We start from the raw sequence: 10,142 nt of genomic DNA on the forward strand, positions 1-10,142 counted from the left end.
CATTAACCCCCAATTTGGAGGTTAGAGTTTGGAGGTTAGAGGAAGTAAACATTTAACCCCATTAACCTCCATTTACTCTCAAAAAATAACTCCCAAATAAGATTAACTTAATACGTAACCTTCCATTACTCTCATTAACCTCCTCCGAAACAAGGGCTTAAGTTTATTATTGAATTGCAAATTGCAATATTGCTATAAAAGCCAGCAAACGAAAAACATTTCATTATTCCCAAATCTGTACACCCAAAAAACATCAACAATGGCGGAGGAAGCAGTGAGAAACAAGAAGGTAGTACTGAAAAAGTATGTAACTGAAGGTTACGCAGAACAGTCTGATTTGGAAACAATTACTTCTTCGATTAACCTTAAAATCCCCGAAGGTACTAAAGATGCTGTTCTTCTTAAGAATCTGATATTGTCTTGTGATCCTTATATGCGTCGATGCATGACCCCCCGCGATCCTTCTCATTATCTTCCCTCATTTGAGCTCGGAAAGGTTCGTGTTTACATTTTCTTGTTGTATTTGTTAATTTTTTTTTATAGTTATACGATTTCGGGTTTAAAAATCAAATCGTGACTTGATAAACCTACTTTAAATGATAAAGATTAAAATTTATGCTTAATACTAATTAGTATTAATAGGTCGGATTGAAATGGATAAGGGTCTCAAATCGCTTAACCTAGATCTTGAGTTCGAATCCTAACTTACACAGAAAACATTAGTTGTGAGAGAATTCCACCCTTAACGTTGGCAGTCAAAAACAATTTTACCAATATTGTTGACAAGTTGGGTCAATTTCAGACATCATTACAAAACACATATATTTTTGTTTTTTTTTTTCACAAATTGTATATTAATTTGGTTTAAAAAAATTATATTTTTTTATAATTTAACAATAGAATTGGAGATTAATATTTTCAATTTGGAGAAATATTTGAATTTTTTGTCAAACTCGTAAAAAATATAGTATATTTTTTATTTTTATTTTCACGTCTAATCGTGTGTTTGTGATCTGTCACTAATTAATAATAAATTGACACACATGTAAAGTGTAGATGACAAAATTCATAATGAAGAAAACAATTTGATGAATTATTTCTCAAATCAACCTCACTTATGAGTAAAATTGGGTAAATTACACCTATGGTCACTGAACTTTACCCATTTTAACATTGTGGCCACTAAACTTCAATTCTTAACAATATGGCTACTAAATTTTACATTTTTTAACACCGGTGGCCACTCAACTTTAACTAACTCCTCAAAATGAAAATATTCAAGAATTAAAGTTGATCAGAACGATATTTACTATGAAATCACATTTTCTATTTTCCAAAATCACATTTTTTTTGGAGCTTTTTCTTTCTAAAAATTCAATTTCTCCAATCTAACCAACAACACTTAAATGACCTCAAAACGAAAATTTTCAAGAATTAAAGTTCCTTAGAATATCATTAATTCTTCAAATTTTTTAGTTTGAGACCGTCAATGGTCGTTTTTAGGTGTTGAGTGGCCACCGGTGTTAAAAAGTGTAAAGTTTAGTGGTCATACCGTTAAAAATTGAAGTTGAAAGATGTTAGACATAGATTTGACTTGATTAATGTTTGAAATGCAGGCTCTAAATGGATTAGGTGTGGTGAAAGTTGTGGAGTCAACACATCCAAATTACAAGAAAGGAGATTTAGCATGGGGTTATACAGAATGGGAGGAGTACACTCTACTTGTCTCACCTCCACTTTTAATTAAAATTGACCATTCTGATTCCAGTTTGCCTCTTTCCTACTATTCTGGAATTCTAGGTCAGTTTTTCTTTTCTCCAAATTATGGTTTCATATTTATTGAATTAAATGTTAATTTAAGATCTTAGCATACGAATTCAGTTTACTCTAATCGAAGTTTAAATATCAATTCAGTCTTGAAATTGACATCTGAAATTGATTGCAGTGTACTAATTTATCAAATATTGACAACTTCAATACTGAGTTGATACTTAAACTTCGATTTAGATTAAACAGAATCTGTCCACCAATTTTAAATGCCAAATTGACTGTTAATTTCATATCTATTCTTTAGTGTGTCATAAGAATTCATTTTATATATGGGTTAAACATGTTCATGGCCGAGTTGGGTTGGGTGCTAATCGGACCCAACAAGCTTTCATCAAAAAAAAAAATATATATATATTTAGTCCAAATCTAAACCCAGACAGTTCAGTATTACTTGAGATGGATTCGGACTAGGTTGGGCTGACATCAGATTTAGAAATCAAATCTCAAATCAAATCTAAAAAATATATATTTTACTAATAACAAAGATTAAACTTTATAATTAAAATGAATATTTAATATATAAATATATAAATCTAATAAATAGTATTACTAAAGTGGAGGCCGAGCGGACTGACCTAATCTACTTTTATAAATTCCAAACCTATCTAAAAAATAGACGGACTTTGATGGGTCTGAATTGAATTGGACCTAAGCCAATCCATTGGACAAGGATCTGGGCGGGATGGCTAAAATGCATCAAAAGTCATTGAATTTTGAAATCTATTTTACAAAAGTTGCTAAACTTTATGTTCTCAATTTAATAATTTCAATAAAATTATTATGGACCAATTTAATAATTTCAATAAAATTATTATGGACAAATTGTATATGAAACTCATAGAATCTCATGCACATAAAACAATGTGATGAGGTGAAAAAAAATACTTTTAACGTTTACGGTCAAGAGTAATTTTACCTCTAACATTTACAGTCAAGAGCAATTTTAACCATAACGTTAACAAGTTGGATCAATTTGTAAAATAATTCATTAAACTGTATTCTCGGTGATGAATCTTATCATCTACACTTGTGCGTCATTTTATCACAATTAGTAACAAATAACAAACATATGACTAAATGTGAGAAAAGTTTAAAAAAAATAAAAAATATACTGTCTTTTATACACGTTGCACAAAAAAATTCAAATATTTCGCCTAATTTATAAATATTAATCTCCAATTTTATTATTAAATCACAAAAAAAATATGAAATCTTTTTTTAGAAGCAACGGATATGTCACTACTGAACAAAATAGATGTTTTATAATAAAATCTGAAACTGACCCAACTTGCCAACGTTAGGGATAAATTTCCACAATTTTAAAAGTTAGAGGTAAAATTGATTCTGGCTGCAAACGTTACAGATATTTTTGCGCCAATTTACCAAAATATACCAATTTAAAGTCCGAATTGATACAAAAACTTCGATTTGAATTAAATCAATTATATGCCTGTTAAGTTTGAGGGGCCATTTTTACCCTTAAATTTCTTTTAATGCTTAATTCTTATGGTGACAAGTATCCTTTTTAGAGTGATTTAAGTAAAAAATGTGAAATTAAATTGTCAAAATGATCCTTTATCTTTTAAACATGTTGCAGGTATACCTGGCTTAACAGCTTATGCAGGTTTTTACGAAGTTTGTAGCCCAAAAGAAGGAGAATATGTTTATGTTTCGGCAGCAGCAGGTGCTATTGGTCAGCTTGTTGGCCAATTTGCAAAACTCATGGGCTGTTACGTTGTTGGAAGTGCCGGAACTAAAGAAAAGGTTCGTCTTTATTACTAATATTTTTAATTATTAGTAGTAGAGGGAGAGAGGGATGTTCGGGTCCGTTGCACTCTCGGCTACCGGAATCCATTTTAGGAAAGGTGCGTGAAGAGGGTCCGAGAGTGTTGTAATACGGGGAAAGTTGACGTATTTGTGGTTGATTATCGAAGAATTTCTTCGTTTGGATTTTAAAGTATTTAGTATATGTGGTGGTTTGACTCGGGTTGCCAGTCAAGAAGGTGCTAATTGTATTGTGAAATATTAGTTCGCCTGCCTGACAAACGCACCAATCCATCTACCAGAAAGCCAGACTGATATTGTTTCATATGTCACACTAATATGTTTCACATAGTCAGGGAGGGGCCAGGCCCTGCCGGCCGCCGAAACCTCTTCTATTATGGATGGTTTCAGAGCCCCTGGCCGCTAGCGCCCTAATGGTTTTGGCCCTTTATTTCCGATAAATTAAGGTTGAGACGAATAATTAGCTCATTTAGTTTATATTTAGTTACAAAATCCAACTTGATTAATATATGATAGACTACTAAGTTTGTGCAAAATGATAAAATCTTACTTTTATAGTCCAAATTTAGCTTAATTTTAAGAAGTTTTACAGTTGTACAGAAAAATTAGTTTGGACCACAAATTATAACATTTATATATATAAAAAGAAAAAATTGAACGAGTTTGATTTAACAAAAAAATGTTCTTTACGAATGTAGGTGTAAATTGACCTCCCAGCAGACCAATCTTGTATTAACCACCGATTGTTAGTTCTAAGTAGGATGCCTACTTGGAACTATATGCAGAGGCATATGTAGGGGGCTAAAGGAGGCCCCAACCCAATCTGCTTCCGGAACCACTCCTATCAGCCGGTAGATTGGGAGTGCAAGATGGTCCTTTATATCTATCTGTTCAGAAAAATTTGACTCAGAAAGGTGTAAAATGTGGGATTGAAAAAAATGGCCCAAAAATGTATAGTTAAATTTTATATCATACAAAAATAAAAATTTATGTAAGTGTAAAATTAGCCTTGAAAAGTGTAGATAGATTTTATGATTGATGTCATATAGCTAAAATTCCACTATTGTTTAATTCTGTATTTAGGTAGATTTATTGAAGAACAAATTTGGATTTGATGAAGCTTTCAATTACAAGGAAGAGCACGACTTGAATGATGCTCTCAAGAGGTTAGTATTATCTTATTATGAATAAGGTATTAAAATAGTCTCACGATTTCTTAAAAATTGAATTCAGCTTCCACATATACTATAACATTATCTTAGTCTCAATGTTTGTGAAATGATGGAATTACAGCCATTGTAATGGAATGTTTAGTGCTAAATTGGTATTTCATCAAAAACTTTATAGTTATTTTAATATCTTATCTCATATTATTACGTATCTATAATATTCTATTGAGTTTTTATATATATATTAGTTTAGAACGACTTTATTAAAATCAAATGAAATTCATTGGCTTTATAAAAAAAAATGTAATTTGGTTTGTTTTGTAGAACAGATCCCAAACTTTCATAAATGTCAGTGCAATTTATCCGTAACTTTTAACATTTTCCCCTAAAGTTTGAGTTTATACTCAATCCCGGAGTAAATTACACTTATGACTCTTGAACTTTGCTTTTATTTTCATTATTGTCCCTAAAACTTTGACATTGGATATTATGGGTTCATAAAATTTACACTTTACTAACATTATGATCCCTTTTAACATTAAGCAAGATGACCACTCTAATAGTAGGCAACTCTCTATTGTAAAGCTAACTGAAATGATATTCTACACGACTTTAATTCTTAATTCTTAATTTTTTTGAAAGCATTTGGGCGTTGTTTAGTTAGGGGAGAGAAATTGGTTGTTGAGAAAGAGCAAGCTCTGAAAATGGTGATTAAAAATAAAAATTGGTGGTTCCATTGGAAACGTGGTTGTTAACAATTTTAATTCTTGAACATTTTCATTTTAGGATTGTCATCAGTCATTTTTGCCTTGACCAACACGAAAAATTGTGATTGTGTTAGTAAAGTGCAAAGTTCAGAAGCTAAAATGTTTGATTTTGAAATTCAAGTGGCATAAAGAAAGTAAGAGCAAAGTTCAAGGACCTTAGATGTAATTTACCCTCGTTTTCCTTACAAAAATTAAATAAAAAAAAATCAATAATCTATTTATCCGTTTGTCTAACTAATCATAATGTAATCAATCGATTCAGATACTTCCCAAAAGGCATTGATATCTACTTTGAAAACGTTGGGGGTAAAATGCTAGACGCTGTTATTCTCAACATGAACCTCAATGGCCGAATCGCAGTGTGTGGAATGGTGTCACAATACAATCTTGGAAAGAATGAAGGAATCTACAATTTGATAGATATTGTTTACAAAAGAATTCTCATTAAGGGATTTCATGTCTTTGATTATCTTCCTCAATATGGCAAGTTCTTGGATGTTGCTCTTCCTTACATCAAACAAGGAAAGCTAACATATGTGGAGGACATTTTTGAAGGTTTAGAGCATGGCCCGGAGGCTCTCATAGGTCTTTTCGCCGGTGAAAATGTTGGGAAACGATCACTCGTAGTTGCCCGAGAATGATAATAGAATTCTACTGGTTAGATTTCGAGTTCGATTCTTAATAGAGAAAATTTTAATTGAAAAAAATAACAGATAAGTTATTATATGCAACGGTTTTTATCGGCTCTTATTTTATGTATTTTGTGTGAAGAAATAATTTTATTTATTTTGGGTGGAAATGTGTGTATTTTTCACGCAACGATCTAATTTAATATCATAAAGTTTAGGATAAAGTAAAAAAAACTACATGTTTTCATGTTTTGTTAAATAGGTTCTGTGATTTTTTTTGTCCAAATAGAAGCTGAAGTTTTCGTTTTAAAAACGATGATATTTTAATTTGATATTAAAGCATGCATAGTGATTGTAACATTTGTTTGTTACATTGAGGTGCCAACTAAGCAAGATAAACTCACAAAAAACACTCAACTACAATACTCGTTACTTCAAAAGTTGTAGGGTCCACTTGTCAATTAAAAAAATTGAACAAAATTTGTAATTACGGATCTAGGTTTTTTACAAGATTTTTAATAAAAAAATATATGATTTAAAAAAACAAATATGAGTGGTAGAGAGTTGTTTGCCACTTCTTAATTCTGATTGGGGGTTGAGTTGCCTTATATGGCGCGTGTGTACACTATATGCAACATATCAGTTCCTACGTGAATTACAAACCACCTCATGCAGCTCAGAATTGAAAAAAATCAAGAATTAAAGTTCCCAACTCATACAAAGTTCTTTTGCATATAAGAAGATGGATGGCAATTGATTTAAAGTAGAAAGTTTTTAAGAGGATCATTTGTTTTGAACCTCGCCAATAAGGCGAGAAATCAATATCCTCACTGCACTGAGCAAGAAAATCAAACAAATGTTACTTATGGAGATTGGTTTTCCATTGCTTCTCATCTTGTGTTATGATGTGATAATCTTAGTGCAGTTTATTGACGACTAATCCAGTTTTTCATAATTCAAGCAAGCATTTGAAGATTTATTTTTATTTTGTTCGGGATCGAGTGCTTTCAAAGGCACTTGTTGTGCGTTATATCTCTATTGTTGATCAAACTGCGGACATTTTTACTAAACCCTTGTTTAGGTAACGGTTTTAGCTCTTATCTGACAAGCTGAATGTTCGAGTCCAATCAGTACAAGTTGAGGATGTGATAAGTATAATTTGTATTGTAAGTATATTGTGAGTTATCCTAATTAGAAGTATAATATAAATAGAATAGTTATCCTAATTAGAGGTATAGTCTAAATAGTATAGAATACTCCTTTCTTAGAAATCATGGGGTCGACCAACCCTACTACATAGGTACATAAATGTGCTTTGTTAATAATAATAATAATAACAATTACGATAGCTATAACAATTATAGTTTTATAGCAGCAAACAACAAATAACAAATATCAGATAAACCAAACAGACACTCAGTCGCCCTTATTGTTCACAACTCATACACAGTCCTTTTACATATAAAAAGATGGATGCCAATTGATATATGATAGAAAGTTTTTAGAGGATCAATTGATTTGGAGTTGGGCAACAAGGTGAGAATCAATATCCCTAGTGCATTGAGCAAGAAAATCAAGCAAAGTATGTGGAGGTGAAGTTTGAGGATTCATCTTCTCATACTCTAAAGTCCAATTCACAACACTTCCTCCTTCTCCCTTTGGTGTGGCTTTAACTATGAACCTAAAGAATTTGTAGTCCTTGAGAAGATCTCCTTCTATCACTTTGAATGTTGTTGAGTTGTTCACATCATCTATTTCCTCAACTAGCTCTTTTGCAATCTTCTTTTCACCATCTATTTTTAAAAAAATCTCATATGATCTGTTAGATATTAATATAAATTGAACCTGTAACTATCAGTTTAAACTATTAGTTCAATTGGTTTATTGATATGGTTTCAGAGTTTCTTTGAAAATCATTTAGATTAAACTCTAAAAAAATTAATGTGTGTTTCACGTTTTGCAAATAGGTAACTGTGAATTTTTTTTTTATCTAAACAGGGATTAAGGTTTTTTTTTCGACGAAGAGATGACTGAGGTTTTTCGCTTTGCTAAAAATAAAAACCTCAAAATTAAAATGAGTATTGACGACTTCCAAATTAAAAATTCAAAGACTTGATGTTCTAAGCAACTTTAATTCTTCAACTTTTTAATTTTAAGGACATTTAGGTGTTGTTTAGTGAGGAGAGAGAAAGTGAATATTTCGAGAGAGAAAACTTGATTTAATAAAATAAATAAAAAATTCAAAATAAAAAAGTTGAAAAGTTGAAAATTGCTTAGAATATCATCAATTCTTGAAAATTTTCAATTTTTAGGTCATCAATGGTCATTTTAACTGTTTTAACCAAAAATATCATTATTTTTAGCAAAACAAAGAATCAGAGTCCCGGTTTGATGAGGAGAGAGTGGATGTTTAAAGAGAGAAAGCTCCAAAAATGATGATTTTGGATAATATAAAATTTGGTTCCATAATAAATGTGGTACCAAACAACTTTCATTCTTAGAATTTTCCATTTTGAAGTCGTTAACGGTTATTTTAACAATGTCAACTAAAAAATCATGTTTTTAGGAAAGCCAAAAACCTCAGTTCTGTTTGGTAAAAAAAAATCGCAGGCATGCAATTGATAAAAAATACAACATAAGGGTTTTTTAGAATTTACCCTAACAATTAATCATACTCTTTACGAGAGAGCAGTAGTGTTCACGCGGATTCTGGATGACCAAAGAATTTGATCGTTCACTATTAAATCTAGCTTATTAGAATCTTAGGATGGAGATTCAAAACATCTTAACACTTAGATTATGACATAAAGCACTATTTGGTCCATGATCTATCCAAAATTTTGTTATTTGGCCCCTTACCTATTATTTGGTCATATTTGGCCACTGATCTATTCCAATTTGTGAAATTTAATTCAATTTGTATTAAAACTTAACCGAATCGTTATCTCATTGATAAGTAACGATATTTTGACACTTGAACTTAATAAATTTTAATTTAGGATTTGTTTTTTTTTTGTTTTTTTAATCTAATTAATTATTTCCACATAATATGGTAAAAAAAAACTTTAAGAAATATCACATGTCAAGTTCAAGTGCATAATATCGTTATTTGTCAATAAGATAACGATTTCGTTAAATATCCATACAAATTGGGTGAAATTTCACCAATTGAGATAGGTCGGGGGTCAAATGTGATCAAGTAATAGATCAGAGGTCAAATGATAAAATTTTAGATAGATCAGAAGATAAATAATACTTTAAGCCCTTAGATTATTAAAGCAATCTAACGGTGAATGATTAAATTAGTTATTCACTGTTAGATCTAACTTTTTTAAAATCATAGGATCGAGATTCAAAACAGGTTCAGAATTTTCAATTAACCAAAAATATCTTTGTTTATTTTTTCTACTTTATCCTAAAATAATTGAAGAAATAAAAGATGAGATGATAGAGTTACCATGAGTGTAGCTCCAGCAAACGACAGTCCCTTGCTTCCCAAAGTCACCTTCATGGAGGTCACAGGCATGGACTGTATCAGGGCTCATAGTGTTAACATGGTGCGGTCTGCAGCTGAACACATCATGAAATTTGTCGGCAGGAGACTTGATCTCCACATTTATTTCCACTTTTTCCACTGAACTCATTTTTTTTTCTCAATTTCTTTTCTCTGCCTATTACTTCCATCTTCTTGCCTTTTTATATGCAATTTTGCTCTAAATAATTATTGATATTTATTGAATGATTGCAATAAATTCGTACAGTTGGACTTAAATAATTGAAAAATAAACATTTTTGGTCCTCTTTCTTATCCGTTATTTACTAAAACACGATATTTTCCAACAAATGAATGGAGCCTAATTTAGTGGATTGCTATTTACCACCTCAAAATTGCTAGTTACCGTCTTTTATTGGACAATTTTTCTATTTTCATATTATTTTTTTCAAAAACTGAAATTTTTTTT

The 10,142-nt window shown here is 30.9% G+C and overlaps 2 protein-coding genes across 2 annotated transcripts; one reads left to right on the forward strand and one right to left on the reverse strand.

Annotated features, from left to right (window-relative positions):
* Positions 1-230: 230 nt before the first annotated feature.
* LOC136221156 (NADP-dependent alkenal double bond reductase P2-like) lies at positions 231-7,648 on the forward strand. Its single transcript, XM_066008874.1, has 5 exons — positions 231-496; positions 1,617-1,800; positions 3,428-3,594; positions 4,699-4,781; positions 5,814-7,648. The coding sequence occupies exons 1-5, from the start codon at positions 260-262 to the stop codon at positions 6,190-6,192; spliced, it is 1,050 nt and encodes a 349-aa protein (XP_065864946.1). The 5' UTR covers positions 231-259; the 3' UTR covers positions 6,193-7,648.
* Positions 7,482-9,863, reverse strand: LOC136221172 (MLP-like protein 43). Its single transcript, XM_066008875.1, has 2 exons — positions 9,638-9,863; positions 7,482-7,973 (listed from the first exon to the last, which is right to left on the reverse strand). Exons 1-2 carry the CDS (start codon positions 9,822-9,824, stop codon positions 7,690-7,692), a joined length of 471 nt encoding a protein of 156 aa, XP_065864947.1. The 5' UTR covers positions 9,825-9,863; the 3' UTR covers positions 7,482-7,689.
* Between the last annotated feature and the right edge of the window lie 279 nt (positions 9,864-10,142).

Source organism: Euphorbia lathyris, chromosome 1 (assembly GCF_963576675.1).
Source record: "Euphorbia lathyris chromosome 1, ddEupLath1.1, whole genome shotgun sequence".
Lineage (NCBI taxonomy): Eukaryota > Viridiplantae > Streptophyta > Magnoliopsida > Malpighiales > Euphorbiaceae > Euphorbia > Euphorbia lathyris.